This window comes from Entelurus aequoreus, linkage group LG05, assembly GCF_033978785.1.
Source record: "Entelurus aequoreus isolate RoL-2023_Sb linkage group LG05, RoL_Eaeq_v1.1, whole genome shotgun sequence".
Taxonomy (NCBI): domain Eukaryota; kingdom Metazoa; phylum Chordata; class Actinopteri; order Syngnathiformes; family Syngnathidae; genus Entelurus; species Entelurus aequoreus.
In genome coordinates, this window is record NC_084735.1 from 71,853,701 (window position 1) to 71,873,198 (window position 19,498).

General features: G+C 38.5%; 1 protein-coding gene across 2 annotated transcripts; it reads left to right on the forward strand.

The window, feature by feature from the left end:
• Nucleotides 1-24: 24 nt before the first annotated feature.
• Nucleotides 25-19,498, forward strand: st6gal1 (ST6 beta-galactosamide alpha-2,6-sialyltranferase 1). 2 transcript variants are annotated; one of them, XM_062048839.1, is made up of 10 exons: nucleotides 25-255; nucleotides 3,322-3,490; nucleotides 3,591-3,679; nucleotides 11,104-11,307; nucleotides 11,377-11,736; nucleotides 14,146-14,410; nucleotides 14,501-14,598; nucleotides 14,678-14,773; nucleotides 14,862-15,036; nucleotides 18,446-19,498. In XM_062048839.1, exons 3-10 carry the CDS (start codon nucleotides 3,668-3,670, stop codon nucleotides 18,694-18,696), a joined length of 1,461 nt encoding a protein of 486 aa, XP_061904823.1. In that variant the 5' UTR covers nucleotides 25-255; nucleotides 3,322-3,490; nucleotides 3,591-3,667; the 3' UTR covers nucleotides 18,697-19,498. The 2 variants fall into 2 exon arrangements, with proteins under 2 accessions (XP_061904823.1, XP_061904824.1); XM_062048840.1 differs by lacking the exon at nucleotides 3,322-3,490.

Here is a 19,498-nt window from a genome sequence, read left to right on the forward strand (position 1 = left end):
GTTCTATAACAAACGGAAGTACACGTATAGCATATTTGTGACTTTGATACTCATCATGCTGCGGATCGACCTAAAGCAGTGCGGTTGCAGTTCTTGACCGTGTTTACCCCAATGTTACCTCGGCCCAGACTTACAAGACTTACCGGGAACATGGCGAATATAAAGACGGTCCGTTTGGCACCGTAGTGTGGGTATATAGAGACGGAACGACGCAGGAACAAGGAAGGCTCGACCGAGGAGCACCACTTTATACAGGTCATCTATCTATCTATCTATCTATCTATCTATCTATCTATCTATCTATCTATCGGTAGTGGTGCCTATACGGTTAGATAACCTAAGACTAAAGACATAATGACTATTCTGGTTCTATACGGTTAGATAACCTAAGACTAAAGACATAATGACTATTCTGGTTCTACGATACTATTAGATAAAAGACATATTATTTATCAAGCATTAACCGTGTTTAGACTTGGTGGTACTTTATGTTTTTTCTCTTTGATTATCATCAGAGACCCAGAACAATAAGGTTGTATATAACATTTGTATAGTGTACATGAAAGTCATATTTTTAATAATAGTAGCAGTAGTAGAAAGAAATCATAAGTAGTGGTAATAATACAGACTCAATAGTGCAGCCTAAACAAAGTTACTGTCTCGAAGCACCCAAAATACCTCTCTTCCTTAATCTGTTATTATGAACATTTTCTTGTGCAATTTCTTGTCTGTGCAAAACACTTTTATTTTTCATGAAACAAATTACAATGACAGAAAACAAATGAACAAAAGACAGAATAACTTACAAATGTGCAAACCCAATTGACAAAAGGCAAAACAACTTACAATTTCAGAAAACCCATAAACAAAAGGTGAAAAAACTAAGTTAAGATAAAACAATTTAGAATTTCAGAAAACACACTAACAAAAAGCAAAACAACTCACAATTTCTCAAACAAAATTTAAAATAGATAAAACAATTTATATTTTTAGCAAAATAGATAAAAGGCGAAACAATTTACAATTACAGAAAACAAATGAACAAAAAGAAGAAGAAAAATACAATTTCACAAATGAAATGATCCATCCCATCCATCCATTTTGTACCGCTTGTCCCTCTCGGCCTGCACTTGTGCGGAAGGCGGGGTACACTCTGGACAAGTTGGCACCTCATCGCAGGGCTAACACAGATAGACAGCCAACATTCACACTCTAGGACCAATTTAGCATGCAAGTTTTTGGAGGTGGGAAGAAGCCGTAGGACCCGGAAGGAACCCACGCAGTCACGGGAAGAATATGCAAACTCCACACAGAAAGACTTCGAGCCCGATGATCGAACCCAGGACCTTCGTCTTGTGAGGCACACGCAAAAGATAAAACAATACACAATTTCAGAAAAAAACATTAACTGAAAGCAAAAATATTTTACTCTTATTTTTTTAATTCTGCGCCTATTAGTTTTGTCTCACAATTTTTTTATGAAAGAAACGAGACCCAAATACTTTACAATATAAAGCAGTTTGTAGCTGTACATTTTACAGTTATACTTATATTCAACATTAAAAACTGTTTTTAGGGTTTGTGCAAATTTCATGCCACACCTATTTGTTCGTCATTATGAATGGTACTGCAAGAAGCAGCTTAACTATCTTTCTTTTATGTGAACAAATACTATTAGTACTTTTGTTGAAAATTGACAGAGGACATTGAAAGAATCCATGTGTTGTTTTCAGTATCTTAAAAAATACTGCATGTTCAAAACCACCAAAAACTATGATGAAATGCCTAAAAAAAACACTACATTTCAATCTGGATAAATGTGTTAACTACCTTTTCCATAGGATCTCGTCAGGCTTTTCAAGTTGAGTGAGGTTAAATTTCAAACAGAAATTGAATGGCCAGACATCCTTTCTTGGCCACCTGCCTTGACTCACATATGAACTTGAAGTGCCATTCCATTCCTAGGGTTCAATATGATGTCGGTTCACCTTTTGTAGATATTACAGCTTTAATTCTTCTGGGAAGGCTGTCCACAAGGTTGCGGAGTGTGTTTATAGGAATGTTCGACCATTCTTCCAAAAGCGCATTGGTGAGTTCACACACCGATGTTGGTCGAGAAGGCCTGGCTCTCAGTCTCCGTTCTAATTCATCCCAAAGGTGTTCTATCAGGTTCAGGTCAGGACTCTATGCAGACCAGTCAAGTTCAGCCACATCAAACTCTGTCATCCATGTCTTTATGGACCTTGCTTTGTGCATGTTGGAAGAGGAAGGGGCCCGCTCCAAACTGTTCCCACAAGGTTGGGAGCATGGAATTGTCCAAAATGTTTTGGTATCCTGGAGCATTCAAAGTTCATTTCACTGGAACTAAAAGGCCAAGCTCAACTCCTGAAAAACAACCCCACACCATAATTCCTCCACCAAATTTCACACTCAGCACAATGTAGTCTGAAATGTAGCGTTCTCCTGGCAACCTCCAAACCCAGAACCGTCCATCAGATCGCCAGATGGAAAAGCATGATTCATCACTCCAGAGAACGTGTCTCCACTGCTCTAGAGTCCAGTGGGGACGTGCTTTACACCACTGGATCCGAAGCTTTGCATTGGACTTGGTGATATATGGCTTAGATGCAGCTGCTCGGCCATGGAAACCCATTCCATGAAGCTCTCTGCGTACTGTACGTGGGCTAATTGGAAGTTCACATGAAGTTTGGAGCTCTGTAGCAACTGACTGTGCAGAAAGTCTTTGCACTATGCTGACCCCTCTTTGTCAGTGTATGTGGCCTACCACTTGGTGGCTGAGTTGCGGTTGTTCCCAAACTCTTCCATTTTCTTATAATAAAGCCGACAGTTGACTTTGGAATATTTAGGAGCGAGGAAATTTCATGACTGGATTTGTTGCACAGGTTTCATCCTATGACTGTTCCACGCTGGAAATCACTGAGCTCCTGAGAGCGGCCCATTCTTTTACAAATGTTTGTAGAAACAGTCTCCATGCCTAAGTGCTTGGTTTTCTACACCTGTGGCCGGGCCAAGTGATTAGGACACCTGATTCTCATCATTTGGACGGGTGGCCAAATACTTTTGGCAATATAGTGTACTTTGTGACATCATATGACATCAAAACAGGTCTTGTTTACAGAGTTAAGTCCTTTAATGCGAATGCAATGGATATAACTACAAGAATGGAATTGTAATGAGCGAAGAACGGAGAGACCACTAGTATGTAATTACTATTTTTGGTCTTAGATACAGGTAGTGATATTTATACAATGTGTATTGATACTGATAGTCGTATTTAATGCTACCCTTCTTTGATTTAAGGTTATCAACCTATCCTGAACAGCTCCTGTAATAGATGTGGTGTGAAATAAACCCTACAAAATCTCCTGGAGTTGAGTTGATAAAGCGTCCTCTACGATCTTCTCAGCCTTTTCAAGTGCAGGCGGACAAAAGTCCTAAAGAACTTGACAGTGGTTCTTCCAACATTATTGTAAGCACTTTCTGCGCATTTTTAAAACGCTTTTGAGGTCTTGTAGTTTCTCACACTGTGCCAAATGCATGTGCAAATAAATATACTGTTCTGTCTACAGGAGGGATGAGGGATGACGGATGAGGGAAAACCATAAGGCAACAATCAGTTTCTAAGCAACAGCACCCACAACTCAGCATGGGCTACAAGGTAAACGTTATCACAGTCCCACAACAACAAAACATCAGGTAGTGATTCAAATATTCCAGTATTTGAATGAATATGAATTGCAGTGTTTTAACAGGAGTAACAGTTGTATTTACTGTGACTCATCCTCCAATCGTAAGATCCAGACAATATTTTACTGAGCTATTAGTAACACAGATGGTCATGTTTTAGTTTTGTTTTATTTTACATTTCTATTGTGTTTTACATTTATTTTTATTTTTTACATTTTTTTTTTGTTTTCTTCAAAATATAATCCTAAATATTGTATTTACGTAAACACAATACATACATATTACAGACGTTGTATTACTGTCAAACAATTACATTTTTAATTATTAATTAATCACACTTTTGAAATGTTGATTATTCATATGCAGTAACTATTGTGCATATATTATATCAGCTTAAATAAAGGCTCTGATATTTGGACACAAATGCAATTTTATTGTCAGAATGTCATACAAGAAAAAAATGTAAATGTATTATTGGAATACACATCATTTATTAAACAGTTTATTCACACTTTTGAATTTGGAATAATCATGATTAATCACAGGTTATTACTTGCTTGCAGAATTCAAATAAACCTAAAATAAGACCCCAATATTTGGACAGAAATGCAATGTTATTGTCAGAATGTCATACAAGAACATTGTTTAAATATTTTTACTTGAATGGATGTCATTTATTAATCAGATTAATCACTCTTTTGAATTTGGATTAATCATGATTAATCCCAGTTTATTATTTGCTTGAATAATTTAAATAAACTTAAACAAAAAAACTACAATATTTGGACACAAATGCAATTATATTGTCAGAATGTCATGCAGTAAAGATGTTTAAAATGTTTTACTTGAATGTGCATCACATATTAATCAGATTAATCACACTTTTACATTTGGATTAATCATGATTAATCTCATGTTATTACTTGCATGCGTAATTTAAATCAATTTTTTTTTTTAAAAAAACACCAATATTTGGACACAAATGCAATTTTAATGTCATAACGAGGAATTTTTTTTAGATGTTTTACTTGAATGCACGTCATTTATTTGCTCAAACAAACATTTTAAAGTGCCAGCCAGCACACACATTGCAGGCTCCTCACTCAGGTAAAAAGGTAAAAATACATATAAATTGTTTGATTATTCTGCGCATACATGATTAATGTGAAACATTTTTGTAATTAATCGCATTAGTTCGCATTTATGTTTCTATTATTATTATTCTCTGTAGAAGGAAAATAAAAAGAGGGAGTAGAAGAAGAACAGGTGGAAGAAAGACAAGAACAAGAGGAAGTACAAAACAAACAGAACATTATTATTCTATTATAAAATATATATATATATTTATATATATACATATACATATATATTAGGGCTGTGAATCTTTGGGTGTCCCACGATTCGCTTCAATATCGATTCTTGGGGTCACGATTCGATTCAAAATTGATTTTTTTTCAATTCAACATGATTCTCGATTCAAAAACGATTTTTCCCCGATTCAAAACGATTCTCTATTCATTCAATACATAGGATTTCAGCAGGATCTACCCCAGTCTGCTGACATGCAAGCAGAGTAGTAGATTTTTGTAAAAAGCTTTTATAATTGTAAAGGACAATGTTTTATCAACTGATTGCAATAATGTAAATTTGTTTTAACTATTAAATGAACCAAAAATATGACTTATTTTATCTTTGTGAAAATATTGGACACAGTGTGTTGTCAAGCTTATAAGATGCGATGCAAGTGCAAGCCACTGTGACACTATTGTTCTTTTTTTTTTATTTTTAGAAATGTCTAAGGATAATGTCAATGAGGGATTTTTAATCACTGCTATGTTGAAATTGTAACTAATATTGATACTGTTGTTGATAATATTCATTTTTGTTTCACTACTTTTGGTTTGTTCTGTGTCATATTTGTGTCTCCTCTCAATTGCTCTGTTAATTGCAGTTCTTGGTGTTCCTGGGTCGGGTTTGGTTTTGGAATTGGATTGCATTGTTATGGTATTGCTGTGTATTGTTTTGTTGGATTGATTAATAAAAAATAAAAATAATAATAATTAATAATAAAAATAAAAATAAATCTATTTTTTTTTAAATGAGAATCGATTCTGAATCTCACAACGTGAGAATCGCAATTCGAATCAATTTTTTCCCACACCCCTATTATATATATCTATATACATATATATATAGATATATAGATATATATAAACTATTAAGAGCTTTAATCATCCCATTTTTTTTTTGCTATAAGTATTCATTTATTTTATTAAAATACCGTACATGAAGGATTATATTTTTTGTGCTGATTCATGTGGCTGTTTAGACAAAACAACCCTGACAACATTCAAATAAAGTCTGCAACCTTGTAACGTTCAAAGCTAATATTGTTTAAAAGCCCCCTGTGTAACTTATCCAAGTTAAACTATACTGTAATATCTTAGTAATATTTTAGCTCAAATAAATCCTCTATGGACAGCTATTTATATATTTCCGCATGTGTGCTGCTGCAGTTGCTCCCTGATTGGCTGGCAGCAAGAAAACCTATCCGCTTCGATATTCACCAGTGACCATCAGTGCTTTACACACACACACACACGCTGCAGGACTGTGCGTGCGTGCGTGCGTGCGTGCGTGCGTGCGTGCGTGCGTGCGTGCGTGCGTGCGTGGAGAAGATTGTGATTCAGGGGACATCTTTAAGTACATACCAAGTGACACCACCATCTGTCGTGGTGGCGCTGTGGATTTCGTGTGCGAAATGTAACCGACTCGGGCTGCGAGGATGACCAAATAAATGGAGCTGTGTTTGGTTCAATGACTGACATTGAAGCACAGTGAATGAGAAACAGATGTGTACTGATACTCGAGCAAAGAAAAGATTCCAAGGCAAAGTGGAACAGCTGCCTCCTGAAAGGCCTCTTTGCTTTATTTCCTGAGGTCAGTTGTGAAAAAAGAAAGTCTCTCTCTGTTAAAAGTGCAGATTAGTATGAGTAATCTCCAATGACACTGTCAATCATCTTCTATAAAAGCATGAATGACAGCAGGATCAAATGTGGGCGGAGCCTCCTCTCCTCCATTTCCCGCATGTTGTTTTTTCCCCTCATCTATTTAGGCCATGTTCATCCTACTTTCCCTCCCTGCTTTCTACATGACTCCTCTTCATCCTTCTTTTCATCTTTATCTTCTTTCTCCCTCTGTTCATTCGCCCTCGATCTGTGGTGGGGGGATGGGGGGGTAGTAGGGATTGCGTTTGAGGCCAGCTCTCTCACTCTGCAGCTTCTTTCTCTGTCATCTTGTATTTGATGCTGCTTAAATGATATAAAGCAGGGGTGTCCCAACTTTTTCCAGCAAGCGCATACAGAATCAGAATCACAAGTTCTTTATCAATCCCGAGGGGAAATTAAGATTTTCAGCACAATCCCATTCAGTTCAGTTTCAGTTCAGTTCAGTTTCAGTTTATTTCGAACATGCATACGATACAATGTAATGCATCACATATTTCCAGTTGTTTCATTACAGCACGTCCGAAAAGGAGTAAGAAGAAGCAGAGCTTATTTAATCCTACCCCTTTTCATTCCATAGCAATTTTATCCCATTTCCTTGTTCTCTGTAACAGAACAGTGAATAAATAAATAATACATGAATAATATCCTATAGTAAGTAAACAAATATTAAATACATCAATTTTAACACCCATATACACTGTGGTGGCCTCTGCGGTGTTCCACGCCATCGTCTACTGGGGTGGGGGGAGCATGGCCAGAAAGAGGAGCATACCCAACAAAGCAACCAAAAGAGCCGACTCCACCCCCGGCCGCCCACTAACTCTCGGCCGCCCACTAACTCTCGGCCGGTGTCCAGCTCCGCAGCCATGTCTCTTCATCAGCATCTCCTCCAATCTATCCAAACGGACTCTGGTGTGGCAGAGACCCAGCAGCTGGTCTCCATGGCCAAAAGGCTCCCGGGAGGTAGATCCAGAAGTTCACAAAAAGCACCGCAGAAGTCATGAAAGTGCCACCTTTTGTCGCACAGTCCCTAAGGGTCCCGAACCCAAAGGCAAAAAAACCACATGAAAATATCAGGAACACAAAAGGATGATACAAGAGCACAGAGCTCCTGCCACCAGCAGCCACTACAGCGGCGCCATCTTGGGGGGGGGAAAATCATACAAATTACAGAACACCGAAAAATTGAAGGATGTGGGGGCCACTTCGATACTTTTTGTACATTAAGGATACTTAAAACCAATACAATACATATCAATATGCTAAACTATCTGAAAACATCCACATCTTAGTTTTGTGTTTGTCAAGTTCTTTAGGACTTTTGTCCGCCTGTACTTGAAAAGGCTCAGAAGATTGTAGAGGACGGTTTATCAACTCGAATCCAGGAGAATTTGTAGGGTTTATTTCATACCACATCTATTACAGGAGCTTCTCAGAATATGTTGATAACCTTTAACCAAATAAGGATAGTATTAAATACTACTATCAATATACATTGTATATTTATCACTAGCTGTATTTATGGACTAAAAATAGTAATTACATACCAGTGGTCTCTCCGGTCTTCTCTCATTACAATTCCATTCTTGTAGTTCTATCCATTGCATTCACATCAAATTACTTTAGTCTGTACAAGACCTTTCCTAATGTCTTATGAATGTCACAAAGTATCACATCCAAAAAAAATCATATTTATATCAACATTATAAAGAAAAATACATAATTTCATCATCATTTATATCATCTGATGTCATTAAAAAATACAATCATGCGTGCTTACGGACTGTATCCCTGCAGACTGTATTGATCTATATTGATATATAATGTAGGAACCAGAAATATTAATAACAGAAAGAAACAACCGTTTTTGGGGGAGGTTTTTTTTTTGGTTGGTGCACTAATAAGTATCTTTTGTTTTTTATGTTGATTTAATAAAAAAAAAAATATATATGTATTTTTCTTTTTTTTTTTATTTCTTATGCGGTACCAATACCAATCGATCCACGGACCGGTACCGGGCCGCGGCCCGGTGGTTGGGGACCACTGATGTAGACCACAAGGAAGTGTTTCAAAAGTACGGTAGAGAAAAAAAATCATAAAACTCTTTAACACTTTTAAAAACTTACCATATATTGCAAGAAATGTGTTCACATGTTCATCATAACAGAACAGACAAAAATAGAATAGAGTAAGACGCACAGGTCGTCAACCATTTTGGTTTTCAGGTCCCATTTTTGGGAGGATTTAGGCCAGCTGCATTTTTTTCTTTGTTCTTATGTGGATGTGTTTATTTTTGGACTCCCCTAGAGGAGATAGCAATGAGGGTCACCGCTAATATTTTCAAAAACAACAAAAAGTGCTGTAGTATTGAATTTTGATTCCATTTAATTCATTTCAAATGCATTAAATTGAATTGAATTGCATTCAATTCAATTGCATTCACTTCCATTAATTGCATTGTATACATTAGAATTCATTTCAATTCCATTCCAAAAGAATCTGTAATTTAGCCTCTAACAAATGACAGAGAAACACTCTTTTCACAAATGCTCTTTTGTGCCATTGAATGGAATGCTAACATGAATGATTCCAGTCTAATGATTGAATTTGGGTTGGTAGGGGCTGTTCTGCAGCGATCATTTTGCCACACAATACTTCAAGGCTAACAAGGGGAAATTCTATTTTAACGACTGTTTTTGGCATTGACAGAAAAGTTGTTTTTTTGCATCTCAACATGCTTTTTTTCTTCCTTGTGTTGCTCTCCTCGTGTAGGAGGATATATGGTTGGGGGGTTTGGCACCAGCTTCTTGACTAGATCTGACCAATCTAAGTCTACGAGCATTAACTGATGAAGCCTACTTGGATGAGAGGCGACAAACTGAACAGTCCTCAAAGACAAACTTAACAGTCGGGGTTGCAATCGATTGAAAACAATAACCTGGATTAATGACAACATCTATTATTCCATTCAATTCAACTCAATTACACTCAATAACGTTCGATTCATTTCAATCACATCATATTCAATAACATTCAATTACATGCATTGCAATTCAATTAAACTCAATAACATGCAATTCTATTTAATCACATTCAATTACATTATATGCAGTCACATTCAATTCAATTACATTCATCCCAATGTAATTAAATCACATTCATTCACATTAAATTCACTTACATTCCATTCAGTTACATCACATTCAGTTACATTACACGGAATCACCGAATCACATTCAATTACACACATTGAATTACATGCAATTACAATACAAACATTAATTTCAACTACATTTTATTTACAATGTTTACTGGTTATTCTATTTAATTCAATTGAATTAAAAAAAATGGAATCTGACTTAATCTAATAATTTAATTGGATAATTTTCTACCTATTTTTTTTTTCTTGTTTGGTGTCACTGGTGAGCTATTTTATCCAGCTCTTTATCTGCTCATAATAAATATAAAGTTGTTGTTTTTTGGATATTCCACTTTGTATTCCATCCCCCAAGGCTAGGCAAGGCAAGGCAGCTTTATTTGTATAGCGCTTTTCATACACAAGGCAGACTCAAAGTGCTTCACAGACAACAAAGTGAAATGAAAGAAAATAAAAGCAAAATTAAAATGCAGACAATAAAAATAAAAACAGTGCGGAAGTTAAAAGATTAAAAGATTTAGCTGAAAGCTAAGGTGAACATAAAAGTTTTCAGTCTAGTTTTAAAAGTAGTCAGAGTTGGGGAGAGTCTGACATCTTCAGGAAGTTTATTCCAGCTATTTGTTGCATAGTGACTGAATGATGCTCTCCCTTGATTTGAGTTTACTCTGGGAACCGCTAACAGATTGGTCTCAGAAGATCTTAGTGATCTAGAGGGCTTATATAGTGGGAGCATATCAGTGATATACTTGGGCCCTAGACCATGTAGTGATTTATATGTGAGCAGGAGGATTTTGAAATCAATTCTCTGATGTACAGGGAGCTAATGTAAGGATTTAAGAATTGGTGTAATGTGCTCACATTTTTTGGTCTTTGTTAGAACTCTAGCAGCAGCGTTCTGAACAAGCTGCAGCTGCCTGACAGTTTTTTTTGGGAAGACCCAAAGCATAATGGGAACTGTAGTTCAAATATAGAAATACATGCTCTTTCTGGCAAGACTATATATTCAATCATCAAATATATCCTATGCAACTAACATCCATGTTTACTGATGTCTGCACATAATTGCATAATTAGCTAAGTTTGGTGAGGAAGAAGCCAGAAGTCCCTCACTTAAATTCTGACCTTTGATGTTACCAATGTTCTTCAGTATAAATTGACGCATATTGTAGAGAATCTCTATTGTGTTAAGTCCTGTAACAACCAGGTGTCTCTATACTTTTGCATTCGCAGGTACCCGGGGCAGCAGACCGAGTGAGTCAGCTATGGCGTCTGAGGCGTCGTGCTCGCCGTGGAGCACTCTGCATGGCCTTCTTTTGCATCTCCATGGCTCTGCTGTACGCCCTGTGTGCAGAGAACAGTGTACCCGTCACCGACGCTATCTTTGGCGTGCGGGCGCGGACCCGGGCCCAACCTCGCACACACTCTGTCATTAAGGTGTGTTTGTTCTCAAATCTGAAAAAAACAGCATTGACAGAATGCAAACTCATCCCTCTCACTCCACAGGTGCTGCGAGGTGGATCCAAGCCCGCGCTCGTTGACCCCCAGAAGCTACCGGGCGTCGTCCCTGGCGACCCCCGCCGTCCGATCCCCGTTCTGTCCTCGCCAAACCACACCCAGGAGCATCAGACGCTAAAGCAAAAGCAAAGCAAAGAGCGTGAGGGTTTTTTCAGACGCATGCTGCCCCGCCCTGTCATGCGGGCACTGGAGACTCTGTTTGGAGGCCGTCGGCGGGGGGAACTGAGTGGTAAATCGAGCGACGCCGAGATGTTTGGCCCGAACAGCCTTTTGGGACAAGTGTGGAACGAGCAGATGTCCAGCAGCATGCTGGGAAATGGACTCAAGAAGGTGGTGGGGAATTATCAGGTCAGAACTTTTGTCGGAATGGGTGATATAACCTAAAATCTATATCGCGGATATATATTGCAGCCTTCTGCGATAATAATTATATATATCACGATACAATATTTCGCATATATATGATAATATAATCATTTCAGAAAGAGTGAAAAAGGCTCCTAATTTAGCTGCTGACTTTTTCGGTAACATCATTTCCGGTTGTATTATTTTCTCAAAACTATTATTAAACTATGTGTTAATTTGCTGTTAATATCTGGTTACTTTCTGTAATGAAATGTTTTATCTACACTATTGTTAAAATGTAATCGACCCAATACCAAGTAGATACACAGGCGCTGTATTGGTCATACCAATCCTGATGCTTCAAAATCTTAAGATCATTGAATGATTACATTTTTAATCATTATATGTATGAGATTAAACACATAGGATTGTGGTGTAACAATATAAATCAAATATTTACTACTATTGGCTTTGATTTTAAATCATTTGGTTTTTGCCTTCAAAACCTTCCTGTGTCCAGGGACTTATTTCCTGAGTTTGTAAAAAGTACCAAAAACGACAAGAGTTTGTGATAATAAAAAGTATTGATCTAATATAGTGACGATATGGTGATACTATACTTACAAGAGCTCTAGCTTAGCAGTCAGCATGGCTTATTGTAGCCTCCTACGGTGTGTAGTGTAGGATATTGAGCTATTGTCGTCCTCCAGTAATAATGATGCTTGTAAAATAATATATATTTTATTTGCCACCATGGAGACAAGGATTGGTGACTTAGAAGTGGCTTTGCCCTTTGGAGGGACGTTAGTCGCTAGCTCACTAGCGTGAACGCTAAAATGCTTTTGAGGCTTTCAAATGTGCGGGACAAAGCTAAAATATGTCATCACGATATGACAATAGTGGTAAAAGCTCTATCATCTGCCAGATTGATATCATTTATATTGTCTGTTTAGCACAGCCCTAAACTGACCTCATTGTCAAATTTGCATGTGCATGTCATTTTTTTAAAGGCTAGAAAAAAAACATTGTACCCAAATTCAGAAAAAAATATTTGTGTTATTAATAGTTACAAGTGTCAATATTTGTTATGACTTGATGCTTTTTTACTTGCTGGTATTGTTTGTTAATTTTGTTTCTACAATGTGCCACGGGACGATAGAAAATTAAGCCGTAAGTAAACATAATTATTTTGGTAGCTAATTAACTCATTAACTAGTTCCCAACCAACTAACTAACTGCTTAACTAAGGTGGAACCCGATTTACAAATGTAATTCGTTCTTGAATAGGGTTTGTAAAACTAAAAGTTCCTATAGTGAAGCAAATGTTTCCATTAAAAAACAATGGAAATATGAATAATGGGTCCAGCCTCAAAAGAAGTCCCCATTTTAGTTAAGGTTTGCACACTTTGAAAACAATATGATGTGCAATACAGTACAGTTTAACAATCCAAAACAATAACAACAAGCTTCACTGTGCTGTATGCTCTGCTCTGTCAACACCATGCACACACTTTGGTGTCCTCACAAACGAAGATAAATCACAAAAATCCTTAACTTTAACAACTGTATAGCTACAATAATAAATATTTTAAAAAGTAAAATCCACTTACAGTACAATAACATTGGCAAACAAACAGCTCACGAGAGGAGAAAAAGGAGCAGACAGAGGGGAAGAAGTGAGGAGGCGCGTGCGTGTGTGTGTGTGTGTGTTCTCTCGGAAGAAGCGCCGCTGAAAGAAAGGTAGTCTTCTCCTGCACTGTGTAATAAGTCCACTTTGGCTTATTTTTTCAGAAAGTTTTGTTCTCATCACAATTACCGGTACCAGTAAAAACTTGCTGTGCTACGAAGCTGTAATGTCTTCAATACAAGCAAGCACAAAATGGCTTCCAGCGGGACACAAAATGAATGAATGAAGCGCATATTTGGCTAAAAGTTCGTAAAACAAAAAGTTCACAAATAGAATGGTTCATAAATCGAGGTTTGACTGTGCTGTAAATTAGCTTGCCTCCGGCCAACTAACAAACAAAATATTGCACAGTTGATGGAGGCAATAAAAATAAAAATTTGAATAATTGTATTGATAAGATCAGTCCTAATAAATAAATGGGTTATACTTGTATAGCGCTTTTCTACCTTCAAAGTACTCAAAGCGCTTTGACAGTATTTCCACATTCATCCATTTACACACTGATGGCGAGAGCTGCCATGCAAGGCGCTAACCAGCAGCCATCAGGAGCAAGGGTGAAGTGTCTTGCCCAAGGACACAACGGACGTGACTAGGATGATAGAAGGTGGGGATTGAACCCCAGTAACCAGCAACACTCTGATTGCTGGCACGGCCACTCTACCAACTTCGCCACGCCGTCCCATGATATTAAAAAACGTGTTTGAACAGTTTGTTTTATCCTCCAGGCAATGAATAAATATGGAGTAGAGTTCTCCAACCCTACTGACATCGCAAGCAGGCCAAAGCTGAGCGGTCCTGAGCTCCTCTGTGAGCTCTACAAAAAGGTGGAGGTGTCTTCGTTGACCCCTGACCTCCAGCCTCTCTTCTCGCTGTCCTGGGCCTCACTGCTCCCGCCGAAGACTCTAACCGCCGACCTGGGGCCTTACAAGCGATGTGCGGTGGTGTCCTCCGCTGGGTCGCTGCGCAACTCCGGCCTGGGCAAAGAGATCGGTGAGATTTTCATACATAGCGTTGGTATCCCTGCACCATTGTTGCACACACCTCTTAAGAGTTCAATATTTACAGATATTTGAATTACAGACTCTCATGATGCTGTGATGCGCTTCAACGCCGCCCCCACTGCTGGCTACGAGAAGGATGTCGGTTCTAAAACCACCATCCGCCTTATCAACTCTCAAGTAAACCCACTAACTCACTGTGATGTAATGTCTATTAGACTTCAATTATCATGTCAGCATCCATTTCATTGTCGTTCAGGTAATGGCGTCTGAAGACCACCACTTCCTGTCCAGTTCGCTGTACAGCTCAGGTGTATTGGTGGCCTGGGACCCCTTTTCTGCTGACCTCACACAGGTGCTGTTTACACCCCGTACACTATATACTGTAGCTACACATAGAATTGAAAACAAACACGCTGATGGTTTTAGCGACTTTTCTGCAGTGGTTCAACCGCACCGACTACCCTATCTTCGCCCAGTACCAGCGGTACAGGAGGCTCCACCCCCAGCAGCCCTTCTACATCCTGCACCCTCGCTTTGAGTGGCAGGTTTGGCAGCGAATACAAGACAACATGGCCGAGCCCATACAGAAGAACCCGCCCTCCTCTGGCCTGCTGGGTATGTGCATGGCGTCACTTCCTGTTTTAAAATATAATGCAGATTTGGTGACTTTTTAAACTAACAAAAAAAGTTATGTCAGTATTTGTGCCATTATATTAGGACATATTGATGAAACAATTGCATATTTGGAAACGTCTTATCCTGGGCACTAATTTTAAATATGACTAATTCAGCAAACTGCACTGTTATTGGAATTTTGCCCATCGTTCACAATCATTAGGAAAGACATGACGATGGATGTATTTTTAATTGCATTCTACCTTGTAAATACATGTAAATAAAAGTAATTCGGCCCATAAAACCCAATTAAAAAAATATCCAAAAACCGCCAACAACACACCATTCACATATCGTGAATTGAATATTAACCAAGTGTTATTGATATTGTTATTACAAGTGCTAACGCAGACAGACTATTTACAGCGTGATCACAAGCTTGTGTGCCAATGTTGACATGATCGACTGATGAGCTGCTTCCTCGTTTCCTTGCTCGTCAAACTTTATTCTCGATCATAAGTCATGCCTCTCACCTAGATAGTAAGACAAAGACGTATTCCGACAAGCTGGTACACTTTTGAAAGCCGATTTAGACCCTGAAATGACGAGAACGACACAAAGAGACACTTGGTTCCACACCCTTTTCTTTGCGAGGATTATGAGTCATTCTTCATGTAAATGGAAATATATGAACATCCTAGCAGTCGGCATCCTAATGATAGTAGACCTTGTACAGTAAGTGATGTTTTATTATGTCTGTTGGCTTTCATGAAGTCTACAGTGAGTTTTAATCAGTAATGTAGTTATAAGTAAAAAAGGTGAACGTCATGATGCGTTTTTTAAATTAATGTGCCACGTATGCTTAAAATGAGCAAAATACGTATATATTAAATGTTTATAAAAATGTGCCTGTTACTACATTACATATATTATATTTACATCATGCATATAAAACCCTAATAGAGGTGCTTTGATGTTTTTTGAGGGCTTTATAGGCAGAATAGAGCAGATCCCATAGGCTCCATTGTAATACATCTGTTGTCATATCTTTCATAATGATTGCGAATGATAAACAAAATTCCAACAAAAAAAAAGTGCAGTTTCCATTTAAACACTCTATGCCAGGGGTGCACCAGAGGCCATATTCGGTCTGCCAGAAGATGGCTTCCCAAATTTGATACATATTTATACTAAGCTCTTACAAGAGCTCCCACAATCATTAAAGACATGTCTGTTAGGCGAGTTGCCATCTACCAATTGTGGCAAACTCCACCACCTGTATATGGTATCAATCTTGATGCTGCTGTGTTTGGTCCCGAACCATTTGCACATATTTACTCTAGCCCTTGGAGGAAAAGGTTTGGGCTCTCCTGCTCTATGTGCTTGTTTCAGGCCACAATGACTAGGTGTAGGGAGCACATGATTATGGCAACGGGTCATTCCAGTAGCTCATTGTCAAATTTGTTTTGATGAGTTCTTTAAGTCATCCAGCAGCTATAAAATTGTAAAATGTGTATTGACCAGGGGTCTGCAACAAGCGGCGGCTCTGGAGCTGCATGCTCTTTCATGCCGACGCCGTGGCTCCCTTTGGCTTTGAAACATGATATCAACAAATAATGGCTACTTAATTTATTTATTTTTTGAGTTAGTTTATTTTATTTTAACAGTTGTTGTTTTGAAGAGTTCTGGGATCTTGTCATATGAAAATAAAACATTTTAGTAGATTGTCGAACAAAATGTACGTCACAGCCCCTATGCGTCATCTCTTGCTGCCAAGCAATTGTAATGTTTTTAGCGGTCCACACCTGGTAAGTCAGCAAAGGACAAATTAAAAAAAGAGCAACATTTCTGATGAAAATAGAACATTTAATGGTTCATTGGCAGATTAATTTGCTTTGACTGATGACGAAGTTGTTGTTTTCCCTTTTTAGTCAAATTAAATATGCCACAGTTGTATGCCTTCAGAATATTAGAGCGAGTTGATTTTTTTCTTAATTCATTAATAAGGGAAGGACCAGTATATTTCTTTCTAATGTTCAAAATAATTTGGTGATTTGCTTCGTTATATCCAGAAATAAAATGTGAGTTGTTGTTTGTCAAGTCTTTGATTTCATAAATTCTATAGCACAAGTGTAACGAAACTATAAGTGGTGTTATCGTCATTTTAGGTATCGCACATAGTTTGCGGCTCCGGGTGGGTTTTATTTTTGGGGGAAATGGGCTCAAAAGGCTCTTCGTGTGCTGAAGGTTGCCGACCCCTGGTGTAGACGATATGTCTAATAGTTTTTATTTATCACAGTCCAAGTATGTTGACACACACACGCGGACGCATGATTTTCTGTCCATTTTCTGTCTTTGCAGCGCACGCACTTTCTTTGTCACAGCTGTGTGCGTAACTGTCAGTTTAGAAATGCTAAATAAAGACGCAAAATATCGCTCGCAGAACAATGATCAGCACGAATAAATCACACTGCACGTGCTGAATGATTCTATTTGCATCTTTTCCGCACGGTATTGTGGCGTTCCTTTTTGATCAGCATATATTCTGCATATACATGAAGACAGACACGCTAAATGATTTGCGCCCCTTATTCTGCTCGCTTGAGACGTAATCCTCCACGCACAAGTGTGCAATAAAGTGTGCATGTGTTTTAATGCGCTCGGGATCTTTCTGTGTGGAGTTTGCATGTTCTGCCCGTGATTGCGTGGGTTCCCTCCGGGTACTCCAGCTTCCTCCCACCTCCAAAAACATGCACCTGGGGATAGGTTGATTGGCAACACTAAATTGGCCCCAGTGTGTGAATGTGAGTGTGAATGTTGTCTGTCTATCTGTGTTCGCCCTGTGATGAGGTGGCCACTTGTCCAGGGTGTACCCCGCCTTCCGCCCGAATGCAGCTGAGATAGGCTCCAGCAGCCCCCGCGGCCCCAAAAGGGACAAGCGGTAGAAAATGGATGGATGGATGGTGTTTTAATGCACGCAAACCTTTAGATTATGCCCCATTCGTACAAAATGTATCAAAGTTGCCTAAGCATTTTTTTGGGGGGGTTATCAAAAATGAAATACATACTGCTTGTCACCTTGACTTACAATAATATTTGATATAATGATAATATAATAATCACAAACCGTTGCCTAAGCAAATTGTGTAACAAGGGTATTTTACCTTTTTATATTCATATATATGTACTGTCACAAGCAGCCCTCCGAGGGCCATAATTGCGTTGTGGTCTTCAATGAAAATGAGTTTGACACACCTGATCTAGTTGGTGAATATGCCGTGTTAATGTGTTAATTTGTGAGTTTGAAAGAGTGAAAAGCAAGAGCTCCACATATCAAACCTTGTCTCATTTAGACAAGATAACACACAGAAAGCAAACTATGAACAGTCAGTTCCTGCTCCCTGTTCAGGTACAGTCCTGATGATGTCCCTGTGTGAGGTGGTGCACGTCTACGAGTTCCTGCCTTCACGCCGGAAGACGGCGCTTTGTCATTACTACCAGCGCTACTACGACGCGGCCTGCACTCTCGGCGCTTACCACCCCTTGCTCTACGAGAAGAACCTGGTCAAGCGAATGAACCAAGGGCCCGACCGCTACATCTACAAAAATGGACGTGTCACGCTGCCTGGGTTCCGAACCCTCAACTGCACTGAGACTTAATACAGTGAACCTTGCATGAAGAACAAAAAGGACAGCTGCATGACACAAGTTCACACACAGTCCAATCATCTTAACAGCTGTACCTGCTGAGACGTGTATCTAATACAAACGCCGGCAGTGTTAATTAGCTCAACTTAGGAAGACCCTATTACTGCTTTACACAGCTTTATTTAGCCTTTCGACACAAAATAAACATTGCAAAATCCTAAGGTTTTCCATAAAGATGCTTGATATAAGTTTGGTTACACAACATACTTCACAGCAGACATTTTTCTGGGGGGGTTTTTTGTGAAAGGAAAATTATGAGACATTCAAAGTCAAACACAATTCATTCAGTGACATATCTGTGTGTGTAAAATGTTATTTTGTCATTCCCCTGTAAGGCACTACATGGTTTACCTTTGGAATTTTCCATCTTGATTTTTTTGACATGGTGTTTAAAGCCTGAATGTAAATGTTGTAATTACCACTACCGGTACTGTAGTCAAACTGTGATATACATACATGTTAGATTCTCAACCACCAAGTCTTAAATGGTAGTTAAAATGAGACAATGTCAAAGCCTTTCATACTCAGCCTGCTCATTTAAAATTCAGCTTTTGTCAATATGCCTTCAGGCCCCTTGATGACAAGTCGTCAATGTTGCCATGGTTGCGACTATGCTTCTCCCCCACAAAAGCAGTATTGTTGCCTTTTTTACTATAAAATATGTCAAACATTGACGGTTATCTAAAAATCACTATGTAGTGAATCATTATATGAAGGTTATTTGGGTCCTAAAGAAAGGGACAAAATAATTATT